We start from the raw sequence: 25,505 nt of genomic DNA, 5'->3' as shown, positions 1-25,505 counted from the left end.
CTCCTCCTCCTCTTCCTTCTCCTTCTCCTCCTCCTCTTCCTTCCCCACATTCTTCTTTCTGTAGTGGGGAACTGAACCTAGGACCTAGAAACATGTTCTATCACTGAATACACCTCCACCTCTAAACGTCCCACTGTTGGTACCAAATACAGTAAAACTGTTGTTGCTGCTGCATTGTTTTGTTTTTTCACTTAAAGATGACCTTAAATCTGTAATGCCCTGACCTGGCATTACAGTTGACAGCCCGCCCTGCTAGTCTTCACAAAGTCACAGTACTTTAATACTCTGTTTTCTTTAGTGAGCCACTGTTGATCTCTGTCCTTTTAGGACAAGCTCACCTTTGAAGAAACAGCCTTCTAGTGCAGGATGTTTGGGATGGAAGGTGGGGGTGGGGGAGGTACTTGCCATTGGCTCTTTGTCTATAATATGCTAATGAAGAGCAAGTAGAGTTCACTGCTCTGGCTCCTGGGGAGGGAAGGCCTTGTCTGCCCCCATCGGGAGCCTTCTGTGGCCATTCTCCACCAGCACTCACTCAGCAGAGCTAATCCTGATCTTTATGCTGAGCAGAAAACCCCATGGGAGCAGGTTGCCTGAGAATGGCCTGGAGGGTACTCATCACAGCCTGGGCCCTGTTCTCCTTAGAGCACCCCACTCCAGGAATCAGCTCAACCAACTGTGAGTTTCAGTTCTGTCATAATCTTAGCAATGTTCCCTCAACCCCATGCTACACCACAATTTACTACAGTTTGCCCAGAAACTGTGTTTGATGATGCTGTGTGTGTGTGTGTGTGTGTGTGTGTGTGTGTGTGTTGGGATCCTGAGGTTGGCTGGTGCAGGGGAATGGTGCTGTAAAAGATGCAGAGTATCCAAAGATAGGCAATGGGAGACATCTACAGGCTATCTCTAGGAACAGAGTAAAAGTCAGTACTGGCAATTTTACTGCCTGCAAAAGGACACAGCAGCCTGTGCATTGGTTATGAGTAAGACGTGGAGTGATGCTGGACCACTCTTTGATACCCTCACAGCAAGCTTCATTTGAAAGCAAATGTTAGCTTAGTACATGGGATAATACTAGTCAGATTCTGGGCTTGAGACTTGGGATGCAAAGCTGACTTCCTATGATCGTCCTTCTGGAGTTATCTTTCCTGTATCTTTTGTTGAGCACTTATCATAGCTGTGAATGTGTTATTGCCCATGTCTGAAGGGGATATTAAATGCCATACACAGCATTCTAACATAGAAGGACTGTGTCTCAGAAGCGCTTGTGCCTTCAAAACAGCAGCTGTTCTGCATTCTTTATACCATGAATTGTATAAATAAATGTTTGCCATTTTGTCTAGACTGCTGAATTCTTCAGAGGGTGCTGCTTGCATTCAAGTATCCATCTATCCTTTGCACTGTATACAGTTTAAATACCCCAACCCTTTTGTGCAGCGAGAAGGACCCCCAAAGTTATTACCTAACTCCAAAATACTGTATTGAATATGAGCACAGAATCTATGGTTTCCAAGAATGCTTTCAAAAGACATGGCTTTTGTTCCAAGCTTAGAAAAGACCATTGTGAGTTGGGTAGCTGTTTTCATTTTGTGTCTTCCAGAAGATTCTCTTGGGACTCATTGCAGCAGGATTTCTGTCCTTACACACTAATTGCATGCAAAGAAATGAAGTCATCTCTTCTTTTCCCCATTTCTTCCCTTAACAAGAGCATCTAGGATCCTGTCAGGCCTTTGCTGACTCCTCAGTGAAGAGCTGAGGTGTTGGCTTTTTAACGGATTGTCTTTAGAAGCCACTGCATTAATCACATCCAGAATGTTTGTACCTGGAGTCGTCTCTAGGGTGTCACCTGGCCTTCTATAGCTGGTTTGATTTCAAGGGTTCTCAACATGGGTGGAACATGCCTCTGGCCTGCACTATGAGTTTTCCTCTGTGTTCTGCTTCATATCACACCAGCGAAGTGCTCAGCAGATCCCAGGCCATGGGGAATCAGGCTGATAGTGTGGGAAACCAGTAACTTCACTCTTTAGCTGGATATAGGCAGTTTAAGAACACAGCACCTACATGACTGTAAAGAGAGAGGGAGGGAGGAAGGAAGGGAGAGAGGGAGGGAGGGAGGGAGGGAGGGAGAGAGAGAGAGAGAGAGAGAGAGAGAGAGAGAGAGAGAGAGAGAGAGAACCAAGCACAGGCTTCCAGGTGGTTCTGTGGTTATGGCTATTTCCTGCTCCCTGTAGTTGAGTCATAGTATCATTGTCTAATGATAGGGCAGCTAATTCTTCATTTTACCTCAAGTCCAACTGTCTATGTATTTCACATTCTTCACTTCTGTCACTTCTGGAGCCTTTGGTTAGCAGTGAAGATGCCACAATCTTCCAATTTGTCACCCTTCGTTACATCCAGTCCTCCAACAGGGCAAAGGAGGCCAGCAGTTCCTGATGCTGGATGTGACTATGGATGGCAGGCCCGTGGCAGGGGTCTTCCCTCTGGGGCTCCCTGTAGGTGTTAGATCTGGCACAAAGCATCCTCCTTCAGCAGTGGGGTGTTGGAGAGAGAAAACTGTTTGCTTAAAACCAAGTTGCAAATTGAATCCTACTCATTCCTTGGAAACAAATCCACTTTGCGTTACTAACTAAGCTGCAAAGTACACAACAAACACAGAAGGGAGAAAATAAAAGGAATTAACCGAGAGAAAGAGAGAGAGAGAGAGAGAGAGAGAGAAGATTAAAGACCACCACCAGCTCTTCTTGGAAAGATGAGCCACCAGTGTCAACAGAGGGCCCTTTAGCCTGCAAAGGGGCCTACAGGCTCTGCTTACTCAGCCTACAGAGTTGAAACAGCTCCCAGCAAACACAGGATACAGGTAGATTAGCCAACCCAGCAGGCCTGTCCCTCTTCCCCCAAGGTTCCTCCCCTTTCCCATCTTAAAAGGAGCTTTATACAGGAAAAGCACCCCCACCCTGCTGATTAATACTTTCCTTTTGAGGTCAGTACAAGCTCACGGACAGTTTTAGAAAGGAAAGACTTCCAAATTTCCAGAGTCAGACAAAATAAGACTAAGTTTTGTAGACTCTCTTTGGATGGTTGAGAACTTTCTGTATATTAGAATTAGAACAACCCAACACTTTCATAAACAGTAAGAGGTTGCTTTACAACCACAGTGGATCTGGTTCCTGCTTCTGAATGGCAAAGTAGGAAACTAGATGAGAGGTTTCCAGAACCATTGACCCTTTGGGTCCCCAAGAGAAAGGGCGCCATGAGAAATAACACAAAGGAGCCCAGGGTGCTCCCCACTGAGTCTGCGGAACAGAGAAGCTTCTGGAAGGTATACTGCCCCCTGGGTGTCTGGATGGTATACTGCCCCCCAGGTGTCTGGATGGTATACTGCCCCCTGGGTGTCTGGATGGTATACTGCCCCCTGGGTGTCTGGATGGTATACTGCCCCCTGGGTGTCTGGGCTTATTGGCTGTGACTTTTGCTACCAGATTTCTCTCACTTCTTCTGCAGTAGCTTAAGAACAGTCCTTGATCTGTTCCATGCAGTCACACAAAGATACATACATATACCTACATACGCATTTCTACCAAGGAGAGAGTGTAGACATAAAAGTTTTCTGATTAGTGAAATATTGTTGCAGGACATCTCTTTCTCCATGTATGATGTGTTCCCCATATGAGGTCTCAGTACAGAGATTGGAAGCCTCACATCCCTCTGCTACCCTGTTTTTCAGTGAATGTGAAAGGAAGCTGGTATACTTACTGTTGTAACCAGGACCAGCCAGCACATCACAAGGTTGAGGTAAAGGCCCAGGACATTTCTAAGGACCAGAAAAGGTGAGTTGGCTTGGGTGGGGGGGGGTGGGGGGGGGGTGATGAGCTGAACTGTAAACACTGCCTTCAGAAATGTTTCTTTCAAAAGAAATTGGGTTTGGTTTAGATTTGCTTATTTTATTCGTATGAATGTTTTCCCTATATGTATATATATGAATGCCTGGTGACTGCAGAGATCAGAAGAAGGCATTACATCCTCTGGAATTGGAGTTACAGATGTACTGAGCCACCATGAATTCTGGGAAATGAATTCTGTCCTCTGCAAGGGCAACAAGTGCTCCTAACCTCTGAGTCCTCTCTCCAGCCTCTCACAATGACTGGCTTGGATGTGATCTACCCCAGCCAAAGTCTCAGCTGGTGGCATTATTAGGGGGAGCTTCTGGAAACTAGGAGATGGGACCTAGCTGGGTGAACAGGTCACTGGGAACACATTCTTGGGGGCCTTATAAATCCTCTTCCTTATAAATAGTGTTTGCTTTTCAATTGTTTGTCTTAGATATTGTGTCACAGGGTCAAAAAGGCAAGTAAGACAACTCTTACATCAATGGAAGAAAAGCAGGATTGTTTTGAAAGAGTTGCCTGAATTAAATACCTTTTAATACCAGAATGATTTATAGCTGACTATTGTCTTTATAATAATAGATCAAGGTATGCCTGTGATGTCCCACAGACTGACCCAAAATAGCTGAATGTAAATTTAGAAAAGTCCAAAGTCTGTCTGCCTTTTCCAACAGTCTGCTGCAGAAGGGTCTGAGCTCTCTCTCTGTGGCGTCCTGGCTGCTCTCTTTGTAGTGCCGTGCCCTGGAGGAGCTAAGACGGAGAGGGAGAAAGAAAGCTACTCTTGATTTCTCAACTGTAGCAGTGGACGCTTCCAAGAATGTATTTTTCACTAAGGCGTTTGAGAGGTCTCCAAGGACTGTCTTTATCCCTGAGCAACGCCCATCGCTCTTCCTACCAACGCAACACAGATGCCTGCTGTTGGCAGAGGGCAGAGGCTGCCTGTCAGTTTCTCAGGAAAAAACTCAACATAAGCAACAAATCAAAGGGCATAGCACATCCTTTTATTTCCAATCCTTCCTCTCCACTCTCTTCTTGAGTAGCATACTAGTGTTGTTTTGAGACCTGTGCCACCTTAAACTCAGCCTTCAGCTGGCTGCTGGTGGCAAGATGTGGCACAAACATCTCCCATATACCTTTTCCAAGGTCTGAACCAATCAATCTGGTCTGGTCCTAGGACACAGCTGTCCACTGGCCGCCTGGCATGAGGGGTAGCGACTACAGTGTAGACTTTGCAGATGGCTGGGACTCTGTTACTCTTCTGAGTCAGACAGAGCATGCTCCAAATTCCAGTGTGGGACCTAGGCAGGACACTTCTCATCCCCAGTGTTCTTATCCCCAAATCTGAGGACCCTTGCTGTGCTGTCTGACTGCCCCATCAAGTTATTGCAGACAAGAGGTGAAGAAGCATCCAGAAGAATGTTTGCACGCCTGCCCTTTAGCTCACAGTCTGCTTCTGTGTCCTGGCCTCGCTTTCACCAAGGACACCAAGAGGCAAGAACAACGGGGCTGTCCTTGCTGCTACTTGGAAATGCCTTTGTTTATCGTCACTGCTGCCAAAGATTGTTCAGTTTGGCTGCTTATTTTTCCCATGGCACTTTAAAATCACCTGCCCCCCTCCCTTTTATTTTAAAGCTCTCCTCCCACTGACTTGTTTGCAATCAGGAGCTCCAAGAAATTACTGCTTTACTGTGAGTAGCAAGTAGGCCGTCCCTCAGCACAGACCGTAGTGTCAGCACAATGGACAGAAGTTAGGAGCCCTTATGCACCATCCTCTGTCCTCCAGAGTGCTGCAGACCTTTGAGTCTGCAGTGTGATTTGCTGGTTCCAAGGCTGTCTTCTTGCTCATGTTCCCATTTGCTGACCTCTGAAAGGTGAGCATAAGTAGAGGTTGACATCATTACCCTTGGAATTAGTAGATTAACTGAAGCCATCCCAACCTGCCCATCTCTCTTCATCTTCACCATATAACCTCTTCTGGGATTTCCTGCCTCTCTTTGCCTGCATAATGAGTCTGCCCCCTGGTGGTGACTACTTGGTTATTGTTTCAAGAACCAAGCTTATGAAAATTGGGTAGAATACCCAGGTGGTTTTGTTTTGTTTTGTTTGTTTCTTTGTTTGTCTTCATATAGAAATTAAAATTCATGTGTTCTCTACATTTCATAGATACCCAATAAAGGTAAAAAAAAAAACCTTATAGATTTAAATGAGTAAAAAAAAAATCCTACAGAGTTAAACACTTTCACAGAAGTAGAATTCGGCACCAAAGCATCGTTCTAAAGCCTAACGTGTAATGCGCAGGCAGCCCTCTCTGGAATGGCAATCCCAGGGCCAGTTTTGAGAGACAGGCTCCTTTCTTCTTCATTGAATCAGAGGAAGAATGGGAAGGAAGAAAAAAAGAAGGGAAAGGAAGATGAGAAGGGGGAGTGGGATGAGGAGGAGGAGGAGGATGAGGAGGAGATGAGGAAGAGGAAGAGGAGATGAGGAGGAGGGGGGGAAGGAGGCAGGCCAAAGGTGCTGCTGTTTAGGACGAGGCACCACATTTGCCAGGAACTGGGAGATGGACAACGATTTCCATTGCACCATTGCAGCCCTGTTCTGTGGCTGGTAACCAGTGTGGACCTGAAATCCAAACAACACCATCAACTGTCAGGGTCAAAACCGGAAGCCACAGTCTAGTTCCTCCACATCAATTCACCCGCTGCTCTTGGTTTATTTTGGACAGTCATAGTTAGGTCAGGTACGGAGGAGTCATAGTCTGAAGGACAAGGTCCAAGGCCTCTGGAGAAGCCACTAGGGAGGACTCGGGGAGGCCTTTGAAGTGGAGCCAGGCAGCATCGTTTGGTACCTCCAGAACCAGTATGAATGCCGCTTCAGTGTGAATGCTGGCCGCTCCACTTGCCAATGGTGCCAGCATTTCCTAGTCAAGTTATCTCCCTCCGCTTCCAGGATCTCACCATATAAAGTAACTATAACCCCCTCCCCCACCACGTGTTTGCCTTTAGTTACTGTTACCAAAGACCGGAGACAATCATCCAATAGCGATCAAAGATGTGTGCAGACTCACAGCGTGGATCCATTCAGCCTATGTGAGTTAGCCTTGCTGATTTAGACCTGCAGAGAAGCAACACCTGAGGACCACAAGGGTGTGACAGAGCAAAACCATCCCTCATGGCCTAGAGGTGGAGAAAGAGGTCCACAGGTCCCACAGTTCCCCCAGGAGGGCAGATCTCGCTGTGGTCCATCTCTTAAGAGTCCTACCACCTCCCAGTAACACCACTCTGAGGACCAAGCTCTTTACATATGGGCCTCTGGGGAACCACAGCACGGTTTGAGTTTCTGTGGAGAATAAACCGGAGAATAACCATAGTGTAAGGTTCACGTCGGTGACTAAATTTCAGTGTTTGGGGCTGTAGAGCAGCCAAAGAGGCAGGGCATGAGCACGGGGTCCCCAGTGGAGGAGTTAGAAGTAGTTAGAAGGAGGACTGAAGGACTGAAGGGGTTTGCAACCCCATAGGGAGAACAACAATATCAACCAACCAGAACCCTCAGAGCTCCCAGGGACTAAGCCACCAACTGAGGAGTACACGTGGCTCCAGCACGTATGTAGCAGAGGATAGCCTTGTCTGACATCAGTGGGAGGGGAGGCCCTTGGTCCTGTGAAGGCTGCATGCCCCAGTGTAGAGGAATGTGAGGGCAGGGAGGTGGGAGTGGGTAGGTGGGTCAGGGAGCACCCTCATAGAAGCAGGGGGAGGGAGATGGAATAGGAGGTTTTGGGGAGGAAATCTGGAAATAACATTTGAAGTGTAAATAAAGCAAATATCCAAGTAAAAAAAGCAAGCAAGCAAGCAAGCAAGCAAGAAATAAAGAAAGAAAGAAAGAAAGAAAGAAAGAAAGAAAGAAAGAAAGAAAGAAAGAAAGAAAGAAAGAAAGAAAGCAAAAGCGATGCAGAGGAGTCTCAAAGGTCAGGTCTGAACTTGCTTGTCAGCTCCTCAGACGTCTGCCTCAGCCTGACCGTGATGGAAGATGAATTCAGTTAACCAGAAACAGCCTCCAAACCTGAGCCCAAAGGGCAAAAGCCACAGAAGTGACTTACCCTTTGCCTGTGTGACAGTCACTCAGTGCCTGGTGAATCTGACAGAAATTCGGACGTGGATAAGGACTAGCCCGGGGCGGCTGTGCTTCACCACAGCGCAGCACTGACGCCTCTCCATTCCCATGCATAGGGGTTCCCAGCTGGTTTGCTCTGTTTCCTCAAGTGCCGAGACCCCAACAGGGGCCCGCGAGAAGGAGTGTCTTCGACTTTGTAGCTGCAGCCTCAGCGCCTTCTGCAGTGGAGTGCTAGCTGGTAAGGCCTAAAGAAAGGGGCAAAGCCACGACAGCCAGGCCACAAGGCTGTCGTGGCCTGGTGTGTGGACAGTGGTCCATTTCACACACCATCTGCCCGGCATCCTGATGGGTGGGAGGCAGCCTCGTGGTTTGGATCCTAGCTTCTCTGCCCTCCCCATTACCAAATGCAGGCTGAAGGCATAGAAACAACAGGCTTCACGTCCATCCTCAAAGGGTCCCCGCTGGGTCTGCAGACAGAGTGACATATGATGAATGAATAGAAAGGAAACACGCAGATCCAATGCAAGTTTTATGTAGCTCAGAAGCCCACAGAGAAAAATGAAGACAGAGAGAAGTCCTGAGTTAGACGGATCATGGTAAACTGGGAGAGAATGAGATAGGCCAGGCCTGGACTCTAGCAGTTTATCAGGCAGAGGAGCATCTAAGAAGATGGGTGCTAGTTTTACAATGACTTCCTCAGGCCGCAACTTCCTGTCTTTGGTAAGAATGTCACATTGTTCTTAAAGACTATTCATGTGGGAACTCTATCTGAAACAGAATCAGGTCACAGAGAGCTTGTCCCTGTGCCAGGGTTGTATACTTTTTTAAACATTGATGATTATTATTATTATTATTATTATTGTTTCGGTTTTTTGGAGACAGGTTTTCTCTGTGTAGCCCTGGCTGACCTGGAACTCACTCTGTAGACCAGGCTGGCCTCGAACTCAGAAATTCGCCTGCCTCTGCCTCCCAGAGTGCTGGGATTACAGGTGTGCACCACCACCGCCCGGCTAGATTTATTTATTATTATGTGTAAGTTCACTGTAGCTGTCTTCAGACACACCAGAAGAAGGTGTCAGGTCTCATTACGAATGGTTGTGAGCCACCATGTGGTTTCTGGGTTTGAACTCAGGACCTTCGGAAGAGCAGTCAGGATTGTCCCACTGTTCCTATTGTCTAGCTGCTTCAGCTGGAATCCAGAGTTTCACTCATGCCAGGTGATAACTGTGCCACTGAGCCACACCCAAAACCGTGAACATTATATCATATTATTGTTGTTGCTGCTGTTGTTTGTTGAGGCTGGGTCTTGCCTCTTGCTGTGCAGCACAGATTGGTTTCAAATTTGTGATCTTCCTGTCTCAGCCCCCTAAGTGCTAGGGTTACAGGCATGTGCCACCACTCTAAATATTTGTGTGTGTTGTTGCTAAAGAGAGAACCCAGGGCCTGCGTATGCTAGACAAGCACTTTACCACTGAGCTCCCTGACAGCTGGGCTGCCCAAAACTTAATTACCTACATCTATTAAGAAAAGGAAAGAACACCTGGGCCTTTACAACTAACGGACGAAGAGTTGACATGTCTGGGCATTTTCTCTAAAAACGTAAAAATCATTGCTTTTAAAGTTCTTCGTGTCAGTGAATGGTGTGGCCCCAACTGAGAACAGGCCAGTCCTTTCTTTATGTGTTTGGAACCCAAGAACTTGGTGACAGATCAGAGAAGGCGTTTTGCTATTCCAGTCCAGTATTTGCAAATATTTTCTTGGAGAATGTGAGCAGTGAGTGAAGCTATTTCATACCTCACTGGTCCGTACGGTTGGTCGCTGAGGCTCACTCCACACACACTGATGTCATGACCTCAAGCTGTCTCTCTTCAGACTGGATTAATACATCAGACTCTGGATTGTGAACAGAAACATCAGCCAAGATGTTTAAATTAGATTTAACATTGCCCTAGAAAGTTGAAAACGTGGGGACACTGACTGCCTGTGTCCTTGCCCAGAGGTGCTGTGATAGCTACAGGGTTTGAAGCTAGGTTCCTGTCAGAATGGCCCATCCCCTTCTGAATTAGTTTTCAACCCTACTACTCTGCCGTTCAGCACTCAAGTCTCAGCCTCTCGCCCTAGGAGACAAAGCTGGACCAAGTCAGAGCTGCAGTAAAAGGCACGTAAGTGGAGTTGTCACCCTCAGCCAGAGCATCGCTATGCTCCCACCATCAGCATCCCCACCAGTGTGGCCAGGGCCCTGCATTCCTTTCTTCACACCCCCCCCACCCTCAGTGGGTTCACACCCAAGTCCTCTCAGACCACAAGAACAAAGACACAACTCACAGGACACAGCATCAGATTTAAGATTTAGTATCCCGAGGACTGGGTTCTTCATAGGAGCCCGTTAAGGGGAATTAGACTCATGCTTGTCTCGAGCTGCTCTTCTCTGGCAAATGGCCAACTCAGAATGTATGTTTCTCCTCTCTAGAGATCCAGGCTAACCCAGAGCTCTGTGTGAGTCATGAGCAGAACAGATGTCCTTCCCATGCTCCAAAAGGGACAGCACGAGACCCAGAGTCACAGACGCCATCTTCACCAGCTCCCTGGGACAAGGTACACCTTTCACTGGGCCATTTAGACCTTTCCTCCTGAGAAAAAAGTGTGTGTGTGTGTGTGTGGGGGGGGGATTACAGCTCCAAATGCCCCTGAATTGAGTTTCTCAGGTACCTGGCACAGCATGTGTGCTTGTGAGAGGAAGTACAAATTTAACTTTTAAAGCCTTCATTCTGTCATGAGAAAGATAAGAAGGCAAAGGAGCCTGTGCCATGCCTCAGGCAAATAATATGGGAGAGCTACCCTCTCACACCTGAGGGGCAGCGTCCATCAGTTTGTCTTCCTCGATGGCCTCCCGGGGGAGGACAGTGCCTGGCACACAGGGATGGAGGCTGCTGTTCTTTAATGAGCAGTGCTCCTCTCCCCAAGTCCTCGCACAATTTTACTTTTTTTTTCCTTCTAGAATGTTCTGAACGCAAGTAGTGAAGGAAGGCTAAGCTTTATTAACAGAGAACCACAAGCTCCTCCAGATTGGGATGAAGCTACTAACAGGTAGGTCACAGAAGCCTGGTCAGCCCAGCATTTCAGACTATACAGATTGCATGGGAATCACGAGGCATGTCTCAGATGCCAACACCAGGGTCGGTTCTGCCACCCCAAAGTAGATTTGAACCTCTCAGCACTGAAGGGAAAGAATGTAAATTTTCTTAGCCCAGGTTTAATAGTAAACTTAACCCTGAATGTTGGGAGTCGCACTAGGTGGTGCCAGGTAAGCGCCCTCAGGTCACTTCTGTGAACTCTAGTCACATGAGCACGCTATGCTAGAAACACAGATGGGCAGACATATTGCGCCTTCCCACAATACTAAAACGCCCTGAGTTATAATAAGCCCATGATCTAAGTTGGTTCTGTTGACTCCATTCTGCTAAATTTCCTGATTTGCTTGGAAGCTGACTGAGGCAGACACAGGTGCTTTTACTCCAGCTTCAATTGCTGATATTTAACTCTCATGTGTTGCACATCGCACAGTAATTGCATCTCTACACGTGTAGGTCATCGAATGGCTATAAAGAACTAAAGGGGCTGCAGTGGGGTCCACAGACTCCAGGGAGGCCGCCCTGGAGACAGGCAGAGAGCTGTTAGGGATGCGGAACCACCAAAGGGATCAGGTGATGGTGTCAGGTGGAGAGCCACTAGAGACGCTGTGTCCTAGCACAGCTGCAGGATGGCAGGGCTGTGAGGCCTCAGAACAGAGTCCAGCTGCAGAGGCTCGGGGCCATGGAGGCTGTGGGCAGGGTGTGGAATGAGATCCAGAGAGATGGGAGCTTGCCTCAGCTGGGGTGGAGACCAAGATGAACCTCAGCCCCAAGGACTGCCAGGAGCTTTCTGCCTGCTGGTCCCGTGATGCTCACAGTGGGTATTCAGATAGCAGGATACTAGCAGGGAGGGTGTCCCTCACTACAGTGGTAGGTTCCTCTTCCTGCGGGGGTTCAGGTAAGAATGTGGCAACCACGCTGAGCCTGGTGTGTTTTCTAAGTTCTAAGCTGACTTGCTTACTTCCTTTATCTTTTCATTATGTCTCCATTTTTATATAAATTGTGACTCTATCTCACAGAAATCAAATATTTATTGGTAGTAGTATTACGTGTGTGCATATGTGTGTGCATATGTGCACACTTGCAACACACACACATGATGTCTATATAAGTGTGGGCACTTGAAAGCCCTGGTGGAAGACCTGCAGATCCCTTAAGATTCTTCCATCTCCACCTTGCATCCTTGCCCCAGATACACTGGCATCACAGATATAGGCTACCGTTTCTGGCTTTTCCTAGGTTCTAGGGTTTGAACTCAAGTCATCTACCTCCCATGGCCATCCCTTTTACCTGCTGAGCTATGTAGCCACCTCTTGGGTCCTTTCCTGATATGGTTGGCATTCACGCATGAGCTCACAGGGTGCCAAGCGGCTTTGATACACTTGTCTGAGATACTTTGTTACAGTTACCATGCATCAGTCCATGGCTCAGGATGGAACCAGAGAAGTGGTGGTGTCTGCACTCAGAGCCATTCTGTGTCTGCATTTGCACTTAAAATGGACCCAGCTGCTGCTTGTAAAATGGAGTCTCTCTGGACTAACGTTGAGGGAAAGCTCCTGCTGTATATATACTGCGCTGTAGCTTAGAACCGGGCCCTGTGTGATTGATACGGGATTGATTGTGTCCTCAGTGGGCTACGGGAGTGCAGCCCTGGAGTTGGAATGAGACCATTAGTGGGACCGTGAGGACGTGGTGCTTTGTGAAATGAGCCAGGGGAAAGAGGCAGACATGTTTGTGCTGTTCTTACTATCGAAGTCTCAGCCATGGATGCAAAATGGCCAAGGGGTGGGGTGGCAGTGGGGAGAATCTGGGGGTTGTTTCAGGGCTTTTAGAGTTCCCCCAGGAAGTAAAAATCGTGGGCACTGGTGGCACGGCACTGTGAATATACTTACGATTGCTTAACTCCTCAACGATTGGTTAACACATTAACCATGTATAGTTTATAGTTTTTGCCATCCTTTTGTCCTTCCTTCCTGTCTTCCTTCCTTTCTCTCTCACTTATTTCTTTCTTTTCTCTTTTTTCTTTTTCTCTTTCCCTCCCTTCCTTCCTTCCTTCCTTCCTTCCTTCCTTCCTTCCTTCCTTCCTTCCTTTCTTTCTTTCTTTCTTTCTTTCTTTCTTTCTTTCTTTCTTTCTTTCTTTCTTTCTTTCTTTCTTTCTTTCTTTCTTTCTTTCCACAATCAAAAAAGCAAACATTACACAACCAAAATTTTTAAGTTTTGGGGGAAGAAGTACTGGTAGTACTGGACACACACACACACACACATGCTGCAGGTTTGTGAACAAGTCACAGGAAGGGTGGGTCCAATGCCGGGGACCTTCCTAGATTCCACTTTGTTAAAATGGGATTCCTGTTAGGGAAGGAAGTTGTCCGTCTGTTCCCGGGAGTCTGACAGCTCAACACCTTTCAGTTGCTGTTGTCTCTGTACATGTTTTATCATCTCAGCATAAAACGCACTCTTGTGTTTTCCTGGTGAGACTGGCGCCCCACCCCCCAAGCCTGTGCCAATAAACCTGTTCTTTCTGGCTTTGACAGACAACCTTCTCCAACATGAGACTTGAACACTGAGGAATTTCACAGCTTATTTTAAATTATTTAGGACTTGGCAAAGATAAAACTGTGCAATTAAACGGAAACATTCGCTGGAATTAGCACTCCCCATGGGGAAATGTCATTCTTTTCTCTACTGTGTATGAACACACGAGCAAAATGGTGGTGTCTCACATAGGAGCCCTGAGCTGTGTCTTCTTTCTTTTTTATTTCTTTTTTCTTTTTCTTTTTTTAAACTATAGTCTTTTTATTTTATTCTTTACCTAAAATACTATTCACAAAGAAAGATATTAGAAAGAGCAAATTTAGACAGCAAATAGTTTTTGGTTTACATTGCTCAGGTTTCTTTTTGGTTTTTTAACTTATTTTTTTCTAATTTTTTATTAGATATATTCTTTATTTATATTTCAAATGTTGTCCCCTTTCCTGGTCCCCCTGCCAAAAAAATCCCCCAACCCATCACCACCACCACCACCAATCCCTATCCTGGCATTCCCCTATACTGGGGCATCTGGACTTCTCAGAGCCAAGGGCCTCTCCTCCCTTTGATGTCCAACAAGGCCATCCTCTGCTGCATATGTACCTGGAGCCATGGGTCCTTCCATGTGTACTCTTAGGTTGGTGGTTTAGTCCCTGGGAACTCTGGAGATACTGAGTGGTTCAAATTGTTGTTCCTCCTATGGCACTACAAATCTCTTCAGTTCCTTGGGTCCTTTCTTTAGCTCCTCCATTGGGGACCCTGTGCTCAGTTCAATGGCTGGCTGAGAGTATTCCCTTCTGTATTTGTCATGCACTAGCAAAGCCTCCCAGGTGAGAGCTATAACAGGTTCCTGTCAGCAAGCACTTGTTGGCATCCACAATAGTGTCTGGGTTTTGTAACTGTATATGGAATGGATCCCTAGGAGGGGCAGTCTCTGGATGGTCTTTCCCTCAGTATCTGCTCCACATTTTATCTCTGTGGGTATTTTGTCCCCCCTTCTAAAAAGGACCAGAGTATCCATACTTGGTTCTTCCTTTTTCTTGAGCTTCATTTGGTCTTTGAATTGTATCTTGGGTATTCCAGGCTTCTGGGCTAATATTCAGTTATCAGTGAGTGCATACTATGTGTGCTCTTCTGTGGTTGGGTTACCTAATTCAGGATGATATTTTCTAGTTCCACCCATTTGCTTAAGAATTTCGTGAATTAATTGTTTTTAATAGCTGAGTAATATTCCACTGTAGAAATGTACCACATTTTCCATATCCATTCCTCTGTAGAGGAACATCTGGGTTCTTTCCAGCTTCTGCCTATTATAAATAAGGCTGCTATGAACATAGTGGAGCATATGTCCTTATTGCATGCTGGAGAATCCTCTGGGTATATGCCAAGGTCCTCCAGTAGTATTATGCCCAGTTTTCTGAGGAACCACCAAACTGATGTCCAGACTAGTTGTACCAGCTTGCAATCCCACCACCAGTGGAGGAGTGTTCCTCTTTCTCCACATCCTCACCAGCACCTGCTGTCTCCTCAGTTTTTGATCTTAGCCCTTCTGACTGGTGTGAGGTGAACTCTCATGGTTGTTTTGATTTGCATTTCCCTGATGATTAAGGATGTTGAACATTTCTTTAGGTGCTTCTCAGCCATTCGATATTCCTCAGTTGAAAATTCTTTGTTTAGCTCTGTACCCCATTTTTAATAAGGTTAATTGGATCTCTGGAGTCTAACTTCTTGTGGTCTTTGTATATATTGGATATTAGCCCTCTGTCAGATGTAGGGTTGGTAAAAACTCTTTTCCCAATTTGTTGAATGCTATTTGGTCCTATTGACAGTGTCCTTTGCCTTACAGAAACTCTGTAATTTTATGAGGTCCTATTTGTCAATTCTTGATCTTAGAGCATAAGCTATTGGTGTTCTGTTCAGAAACTTTTCCCCTGTGCCCATGTGCTTGAGGCTCTTCCCAACTTTCTCCTCTATTAGTTTCAGTGTGTCTGGTTTTATGTGGAGGTTCTTGATCCACTTGGACTTGAGCTTTGTACAAGGAGATAAGAATGGATCAATTTGCATTCTTCTGCATGCTAACCATTAGTTGAACCAGCACCATTTGTTGAAAAGGCTATCTTTTTTTCCACTGGATGGTTTTAGCTCCTTTGTCAAAGATTAAATGACCATAGGTGTGTGGGTTCTTTTCTGGGTCTTCAATTCTATTCCATTAATCTACCTGCCTGTCACTGTACAAATACCATGCAGTTTTTAACACTATTGCTCTGTAGTACTGCTTGACGTCTGGGATACTGATTCCCCCAGAAGTTCTTTTATTCTTGAGAATAGTTTTAGCTATCCTGGGTTTTTTGTTATTCCAGATGAACTTGAGAATTGTTCTTTCTAACTCTATGAAGAATTGAATTGGAATTTTGATGGGGATTGCATTGAATCTGTATATTGCTTTAGGTAAGATGGCCATTTTTACTATATTAATCCTGCTAATCCATGAGTATGGGAGATATTTCCATCTTTTGAAATCTTTGATTTTTTTTCTTCAAGACTTGAAGTTTTTGTCATGCAGATCTTTCACTTGTTTCGTTAGAGTCACACCAAGATACTATATATTGTTTGTGGCTATTGTGAAGGGTGTCATTTCCCTAATTTCTTTCTCAATCTGTTTATCCTTTGAATATATAAAGGCTACTGATTTGCTTGAGTTAGTTTTATATCCGGCCACTTTGCTGAAGTTGTTTATCAGCTGTAGGAGTTCTCCGGTGGAGTTTTTCGGGTTGCTTAAGTATACTATCATATCATCTGCAAATAGTAATATTTTGACTTCTCCCTTTCCAATTTGTATCCTTTTGACCTCCTTTTGTTGTCTAATTGCTCTAGCTACAACTTCAAGTACTATATTGAAAAGATATGGAGAGAGAGGACAGCCTTGTCTAGTCCCTGATTTTAGTGGGATTGCTTCAAGTTTCTCTTCATTTAGTTTGATATTGCCTACTGGTTTGCTGTATATTGCTTTTATTATGCTTAGGTATGGGCCTTGAATTCTTGATCTTTCCAAGAATTTTAACATGAAAGGATGCTGAATTTTGTCAAATGCTTTTTCAGCATCTAATGAAATGATCATGCGGTTTTCTTCTTTGAGTTTGTTTATATAATGGATCACATTGATGGATTTCTATATATTGAAACATTCCTGCATCCCTGGGATGAAGCCTACTTGATCATGGTGAATGATCATTTTGATGTGTTCTTGGATTCAGTTGGCAAGAATTTTATTGAGTAATTTTGCATCAATATTCATAGGGGAAATTGGTCTGAAGTTCTCTTTCTTTGCTGGATCTGTGTGTGAGCTCTGTTTCCTGCCCCAGCATGTAGTCTGTCTACTGCACATAGTAGTAGTGAGTGAGCAAGGTCCTAGAGACTGTGTTCAGGCAGAAGGGAAAGTGCATCCTTTCTAGAAAGGACATCCTCTTCATGCTGTGTAGAGCGAGCTAGGCTTTAGGAATGTATCCTACCTAGCCCCTGGATTTCTGTTTTCAAAAGCATCCCTATGTTAAGAGGTAAATTGCTATGTTGTAGGTGGATGCAAATAGAAAGAAAACAGGATTCGTTTTGAATGTCCAGAGTAATTTAGGATGTCCTTGCCAAGGGCAATGATGCAGGAGAATATGCCATCAAAAAAGGTCAATGGAGCTGGTTGCACCAATGGAGGGAATGGTGTATGTTTCCTGTACCATGAAAGAGGCTAGGGAGGTGGACACAGCAGCAAAGCCAAGAACCAGAGCTGGATTCTGAAGTTAACTACATGCTGCAGTCCACTGTCTCCATGAGGACAAGCCTGTTGTGGTCAGTGAGAGACACAGGACACTATGTGCTAGCCACTGTCTAGGGCTCAGAACCAAGACTTGCCTTACAGGCCTCCATCTCTTAGTCTGTGCTAAAACTCATAGACATATGCCACAGTACACACTGACGAACCAGCACGTGTGGAATGTGTGGGTGACTTGCACCCACATGGGTGCAAATTTTAGCAAAAAGGCCTTAACTGTGTTCCCCTCTACCATAAAGGCTTTCCTCTGACATCTACCTGCCACAGCCCTGAGAGGGTCAGTTTACAGCACATCCAGCCTGTGAGGGTCCACCTCATGTGCTCCCAGAAACAGGGCTGGGCCACAGGGAGGGTCCTTTAGATCAGCCTGGACACTTAACCAGTCAGGTGTGCCAAGCACCTGACAGCGCCTCTCTGTCTTCTGTTGTGATCAGGAGCAGTCCCAGCCCCAGCTCCTGGCTCAGGTGTCTGTGTGAGACTGAAAGAGAAGATGGATCATTCTCTGCCCTGCAGCAGGTTGGTGTGTGACACACATCCCACCCCTCACCCCCACACCCACACCCCCCCAAACCCCCCATGTGTGCCACTGAAGAATGATTCTCAAGCTTATTGGTAACCCCGCCTTTGCCTTTGTAACTCTGCAAGATGCCAAATGCTCAGGCAGAGTCGCAATACATCACTGCAATAAAAAAAGAAAATAGACCTCACACTTCCATCCTGTGGTCGTGTCATCCTTTAGCTGCCAGTGAAGCCGACAGTGAAGCTGATAATAGGTGATCACTGACGTTCCCGATGCCACCTGTGTGGTTCTAGGGGTCCCCAGCCAGCTGTTCTCTTTCCTGGAAACTGCCCTATTTCATTCTGAAGGCAGTGCCATTGACAGGCTGATTTGCAGGGTGTCTCCTCGGCGGCAGCCCCCTGCAGCCTGAAGAAGGAAGTTTTCTGCTGTGATGGACAAGGACTGCTGTGCTCGGAGGAGGACTTGGCCAAGATGCTGTTTCTGAGGTCAGTTGCCATGGCATCCCCATCAGGGCGGTCACATGCCCACAGACCAGCAGGCAGGCACCTCTCAGGAGTCTGACTTTCTACTTCCCCATCATTTCCAGAAGGCAGAAGAAGGGCAATAGAGGCCACACCCATCTTCCCTTACTACCTAGCAGCCAGTAGTAGTAGTAAGTAGTACTACTTACTAGGCGATCTGAGACTCTTTCTCTTTGGATTTCATTATAGCTGTGGCCAGGAGTGTGCCATGTCACTGTGCCCCAAATGATATGATTGGCTGCTCTTTGCCACTTGCATCCTGTGTCACGTGGCCCCTTTATCTTTAAGAGCAGTCAGGAATTCAGACCTTGACCTGCCTGACCTGGGGATAGGCACAGCACAGGCAGAGGAGGGAAGTGTAAGGACCCTCGCACGTCCACAAGAGCGTTCTCCTGCCTTGAAGGGCTCTGTTCTCTATTCAGATTGCTAGTTGTTTAAGTGTCCATCATCAGTGTCCCCCTGAAACAGTTTCCAGCAAGCCAGTGATGGAAGTTCTGTGTTCTTCAGAAGGAGCTGGGGGCTCCGAAGTCCAGACTTTACAGCCCGCAGCTCCCAGCATAGGGAGCTACAGGTGGGAAGGTGGCTGGTAACTGTGGGTCAGGATAGCATTGTGTAAGAAGAGCAGCGGCTGATTCATGAAAAAGACTGGCTTCTGGCTCATCGTTTCAGTGATAAAGGGACAAAGTATTTTGCCTGTATTTCTGTAACTAGATTAGGTGCCCTCCAGGGTGCTGATCCCAGTTCTAGGCAGCTGGCCTCAGTCTCTAAAGTGGTGGCCCTAGTCTCTAGGGGGAATGATTTCAGTCTCCAAGGGCTTGCCAGCTCTGCATTTAGTGTCTAAACAAGTGTTTTGCAGTGTTTATCTCACAAGAGGCCAGCCTCTCTCTCTCTCTCTCTCTCTCTCTCTCTCTCTCTCTCTCTCTCCCTCTCTCTTTCTCTTCCTCTCCAGTATAGAGTAGAGTTTATTTAGGGCATGGGGAGGGGAGTTAAGAGAGTAGTAGAGGCAGAGAAAGGCAGAGAGAAGGGGGAGAGAGTAGAGAAGTAGAGGTCCCGGCCATGACCACGTGGAGTGGGGGGAAGGGAAGGGGGAAGGGAAGAGAGAACAAGAGCACTTTTTTTTTTTTTTTTTTTTTTTTTTTTTTTTTTTTTTTGGCCAGCAACTCTTGTACTGCAGGCTGGGAGCCCACTGTGAGCACCAGAGTTCTTCAGGGTCCTTACCTACCCTAGACAGTCTGTTCACACCTACCCTTCCATCCCTCCTGGTACCCTCTCTATTCCTGGACTCTATAGCCTGCCCTGAAGTCTGATATCTGCTTCATTTCCTTAGCTTCTCAGACCCTCCTGGCATTTCTCACACCTGCAACCTCTCTGCATCCTGGTACCATCCTGAGAGTTCCAGTCCTCTCACTCAGCATCCTCCTGGGGCCATCTTGGTGACATGGCCTGAAAATGCTAGGCACTCTGCCATCTGCTGCTTCCCAGAAACAGATGCTCAGACACCTCCAGCCCTGGGAATTCGTGTTCACGTGGCTTCCGGAACAGCTCTTTGTCTGCTGCTGGACTTTGGGGACAATTGTGGAGCTGAGATGAGACTGTGTCCAGTGACAGGTGCAGCTACTGTGACTGGCTACCACCAGTACAGCAAAGGTATGATACAGTGAATCCTTCTCCGAAAGGTTGAGAAGGAGTTTTCCTCCCAGGACACTGGCAATGTTCACATGCAGGCAGGGAGGAAGCCACAGTCCACCCTCTGGAGCCTTTGAACCAACCTAATGGCTCCTGTATAAGAGACGCCCACATACTGGACTATGACCAATCCTTTGTATACTTCAACTATTTAATCTTTTCCCTCAAGACACTAGGATCAAATGAGGCCCAGAGAGATGATTCCTGACGTCACACAATCAGTACAGGGCCTCCTCCATACACGTGGTGACACCCTAAATCACTGAGCATCCTTTCCATTCCTCTTTTGAGAACCTACATGTGATGGAGCACCCTGTTTCTTTTGACCTGAAAATGTCAACACGTTGTTTTTATCAAAATAAAAACAACAGTGACCAGCATTTGTATAGACATCTCGGTGTGAGCTGGGAACTGCTAACACCTTGGAGATGGGTGCAGGATGTGAGTGGAAAACTTAACTTTCCTGAATAACAGAAAATTTTGTTTTCCTTTTCTCATTTGATAATGATGATGTTTTTGAGCATGATTTAGTCTCTGTGGAAGCCGACACAGTCAGTGAGAGGAGCAGCGGAAGTCCTGTTCTCACTAACTCACAGGCGATCGGAGCTGTCTTTCCACACATCTGTGTGCAGATAAGCCAGCATCAGGGTTAGCCTCTTCTGGAGATGGACGTGCGCTGAGCACAATCTCCATCTTACACAGTCCAGATGGAAAGACTCCCCTGCCCTTCTGGGTGACTGCAGTCCGTTGACGTTGCAGGCCAGATCTGCTTCACTGGAGTGTATTGGTAGATATTGAGATGGTTTCTGATATTACAAGTAACCTTGCAGTGAGTAATTGTGTTTACATGTCAGTTCATAGCAAAGGGCGTTTGGCCCCAAATGCTATGTCCAGTAGCAATTTGCTACTTATTGCCAACTTGCTCTTAATTAGAGCTGTCTGGTCAACCTCTGTGGCCAGCACAGCTGTCAGTCTGCCAGATGGAAACCGTCTCTTTCTGAAGCTTCGTGTCTTATTCTCTGTATCCAAAATTAAAGAAACTTTGAAAACCCACATTTAGCCAACAACACTTTCGTGGTTCTACATAACATGGGGGGTTTTGTGAACACTTTTCATTACTGAGAAAATTAGTCTTTTTATTATGAGGGTGCTAGGTTGCAAGTATTCGTTTCTTACTATGTTTCTGTTTTGCTTTCGATGTTTTCCTGTGAAAACGTTGTCTATTTATTTCGTTCTCTATTTGTGGAGGTGTTTGAGACTGAACCTAGCTTCATGCATGCTGGGCAGGTGGTCTACCACTGAGCTGTAGCCCGAGCCCCAGTTTCTGAGAATTATGTCCTAGTGTTAACAGTGTTCCTTATTCCAAATTTATAAAGTGATTCTTTCATGTCGCCTAGCATTTTAATGACTGTATTTTGCACATTTAAGTAGGTAACATATTTGAATAGCTATTCTGGTGTAAAGCCTGATGCATGGTTACTCTCCTGAGTTCAGAATGCCTGCTTTTTTTTTTTTTTTCAAAAAGATCTGGAATCAATCTCTCTGTGTGTCTCTGTCTCTGTCTCTGTCTCTGTCTCTCTCTCTCTCTCTCTCTCTCTCTCTCTCTCTCCCTCCCTTCCTCCCTCCCTCCCTCCCTCTTTACCTGCCACAGCTGTGTTGGTATGAGCCACAGTTGTTATATTTCCTCAGGTCTACACTGTGGCCAGCACTCCTGCTGCCTCAACTTTTCAGGAATTACTTTGGTCATATTTTCTTGGTGATATTTCCACATGAACTTTAGACCCATACTGACTAATATGAAGATATTTTATTGGCAATTCTATCTAAATAGTCTTTAACATAATATTAATTTATAGAAACTTTATGCTCCAAGTCTCCCTTTTTATAGAATTACCCTTTCCTTTTCTAACCTCCTCCCCCAACATACCTTTGGAAACATTTAGAAATTTCTCCATATAAGAAAGCTGACTCCTGTAAATTGCACACACATGCACACACACACACACACACACACATTGTAAAAAAGTGTTCTTTGTTTTCATATGACACATTACGTGGCACTTCATTTTTTGCGCAGTCACAGAGAAGAGGTTTATCTTCAGAATGGTTGTCAGGGCATGCAGAAAGAGGAAGCTGTTCTTTGTTCTGCGGCCTCCGGTGTGAGTGCTGACACAGACTTCTTCTGCATGCATTCCCCCTGTTTTCTTAGCTGTGTAAACATGGTGTTTGCAAATGCTGATGTATCACCTCCCATCTCCAGTGAGCTCCTCACAGTCCCCATCTCCTGTCTCATCGCAGTGGCCCACATTTCCAGAGGATTGTGGGTGACTTTAGCAGATCAGGCTGGGTGTCTGCCTTCAGAACTTCTACTATGTTTTTCCCTGAAAATGTCATGCTAGAATCTTGATAGATTCAGTTTACCGTGGTGCAAATGTTTGCATTTTTTTAATAAGGACTAAAACGTGAAAAACCAAGAGTCGTTGGTTTGGCCAGCTCCTTACAGCGTCTATCTGTTGAGGTGGTTTTATGACTGGTTTCTCCTTAAGAACTCACAGGTCTTTCTTGTTATTGACATTCTCAAATTCCTGGAAGAGGGAAACCATATGATTTTGCCTTTTTATTTTTAAATGTGTGGTTGAGTTCAGTTTTCCAAGTCCTACTCATTACACTGGTGCTCATGAATGGGGCTGGACTCTAGTCACTGGTTTTTGTGCCTTGGCCTTAGATTTCCGGGTCAGGGTAGATGGAGAGCTCTGTTTCCCTCCGGAACAGACCCACTCCACGGGTGCTTTACTCTTGCTTCCTCAGACTACCTTGTTGACACCTTTTTCCAGTGACATTTGCCATTTCTCATGTAGTCAATTCTTTTAAGCTCTTTAATGTACTTAGAAAAATATGCTCTTAATACAAGTCTTCAAGATTAGTTGCATAGACATCAACAAAGTAGGCCCCTCTGGTTCTTCCGTTTTCCTTGATATTTTTATTTAATTTTGTTCCCACTCCTTTTCTTCTAATCAGATAGGACTGATTTGCATTCCTTTAGTTAAGGAACCAGTGTGGATTATGTTTAATATATATTATTTATATATATATAAACTTAATTAATTTATATTTTGATCTTTGTTTCTTACTTTTGTTGTTACAGTGAGTTATACCTTGTGCCCATCTTGACAAACTGGGCTTAACTGGCTCCAGAATCTTCTAGGAGCTGAGTTCCGGAGCTACCTTCCTCCCTGAGACTCATTACCACCCAACCCCACTAACAGAAAGACTACGAAGAGTAAATGAGAGTGTGAGACAGGAGGAGGAGGGAGAGGAGGAGGAGGAAGAGAAGGGAAGAGGAAGGAGGGAGGAAGGAAGGAAGGCATATAGACAGATCGTGAACAAGATAATACTAGAAGGCTCAGTAACTGGATGTTGTGTCCCAAAGGGCTGGTACCCTGTCCTAAGTAAGATGGTCAGGGCCAGTTGATCTCTTTCTACCACTGAGTAAGGGTAAGGATATGAATACCTCCCCTTTTCTCCTTCCCACCCCTCATTTGTCGCAGATGCCAACCGCTTAAATTATCTTTATTAGTCTTTTTTGTTAGTGACAAGGAACATTAAGTATGGGCTTAGCTTAACAAGAAACAGCCAATCTTGGTGACAAGGTGTGCTCAGCAATGGCCTGAGGTGACAGGAGTGAGGTCACATTTCCTCCACACATTCGGGGAACAGAGAGATGGCTACTGGCGCTCAGTTCACTTTGTCTTTGTCTTTGTCTTTGTCTTTGTTTTTTTTTATTTGTTTGTTTCGGGTTTTTTGTATGTTTTTTTTAATTCAGTCCAGATACCAGCCTATAGAATGATGCAAATTCAGGTCAAGTCTTCTTCATGTTGAACATTTCCGGAACTGTGGGTTACCACGGGACTTCTAAATCCAGTCAAGTGGACACTGATGCTTCACTGTGCTGCTTCAAGACTCCCACCCGTCATGTCCTCCCTTTCTAACGTCAGCTCGCCAAGCAAATTCTACATGTTCCAGACCTGGTGTTGATGCGCTGTCCACCACTTGTTGACCACACGTGGTTTACTCTGGTTCTAGAGTGACACAGCTCCTACTCTCATTCTTAGTCCTCCTGCTCTTCTCATTTGGCTCGCTAAAGTTCAGCCTCCAGCTGACTTGTGGGGAAAACTCACAGGAAAAGCTTGAGGTTGGTGCTAGAGTATTTATGTGACAGTGTGCTGGCCTACGAATTCTTGGACATGTTTTTTAGGGGACTGTATTCAGTTCTCCACTTGATTCCTTATCATAGTGATGGTTCTTCATGTATGGAAAGTTTCACCATCACTACCACCACCACCACCACCACCACCACCACAATCATCAAAAATCACCAGAGTCTATCTTAATATGCTTCTCATATGGGGCTCTATTCTTTCTTAGCATATAATGTTCCTTTCCCCTAAGAAATGGCTTAATATCTTTGTCTCTCTTTCAAAATAATTGTATCCCCTGAAAACACACACAGGCTTCACCAGAATGCTTGTGTCTCAAAATCTGCCCATTCTAGATCAATGTATCATGCCTTTGAGTAATTTTCTGTTCTAACATTTTAACTTTGATTTGTGAGAGTCAGTTACAGAGCTCTGTTCAATCTTTCTTGTTTTTCTTTTTAATCTTGTGTTTCTGATATTTCTACTTTCTGTGGATTGCCCCTCCCTTCTCCTCTCTGTCTCTTCCTTCACACTGTGTGGTGCCTAGTCTGCAGCAGGAGCTTTAAAATGTTCTCACTGCTGCTCTGGGATCATTTGTAACACAGATGAGACCTCGGTTGTTTAACCCTTTCATCTCCCTTGAACTGTGTGGATTTTTTCTGGAGAAGGATCTTCATTCACTGAGCATCCTGCAGCTTTCTCTTCATGTGTGAGTGTAGCAGCTTGTATATTCTGAATGGCGTCTCCTCCGCCCTGACCTCACTTTCCATTTCTCTCTCTTTGCAGCATTTCTCCTGATTGAGTTCATTTTCTCAGTACTGGCTGGCTGTAGGGAATGCCACTTGCGACAGTCGCCAAGCTGTTATGTTCCTCTTTACATATCCTCCCTTTCCTGTCTCTAGCATGGTTCCTGCCCATTCCTGCTTGATACTTGCTGCTTTGGGCAGCTCTTGTATCTCTTTTGTATTATGTGCATGCGGTATATGAGATGGGCTATCTCCCATCACTCTCCCAAAATGTTTCATTTTAGTTCCTCCCCACTCGTCTTGCTTTTGCAGAATGCCTAGAAGGCTAATTGCATCACACTCTCAAATCAGCTCCATTGCTGCTA

The 25,505-nt window shown here is 45.6% G+C and overlaps 1 protein-coding gene across 1 annotated transcript in view; it reads left to right on the top strand.

Annotated features, from left to right (window-relative positions):
• Positions 1 to 3,247: 3,247 nt before the first annotated feature.
• Positions 3,248 to 25,505, top strand: part of Pkd1l1 (polycystin 1 like 1, transient receptor potential channel interacting) — a 136,510-nt gene continuing 114,252 nt past the window's right edge. The window contains exons 1-6 of the mRNA XM_052199716.1: positions 3,248 to 3,316; positions 3,763 to 3,824; positions 8,105 to 8,226; positions 10,083 to 10,150; positions 18,355 to 18,476; positions 19,840 to 20,159. Coding sequence (XP_052055676.1) covers positions 3,248 to 3,316; positions 3,763 to 3,824; positions 8,105 to 8,226; positions 10,083 to 10,150; positions 18,355 to 18,476; positions 19,840 to 20,159 — 763 coding nt within the window. The remainder of the gene's footprint in view (positions 3,317 to 3,762; positions 3,825 to 8,104; positions 8,227 to 10,082; positions 10,151 to 18,354; positions 18,477 to 19,839; positions 20,160 to 25,505) is intronic.

This window comes from Apodemus sylvaticus, chromosome 11 (genome assembly GCF_947179515.1).
Source record: "Apodemus sylvaticus chromosome 11, mApoSyl1.1, whole genome shotgun sequence".
Lineage (NCBI taxonomy): Eukaryota > Metazoa > Chordata > Mammalia > Rodentia > Muridae > Apodemus > Apodemus sylvaticus.
Note: the sequence above shows the minus strand (reverse complement) of the source record. Positions and strands in the feature narration are given on the sequence as shown.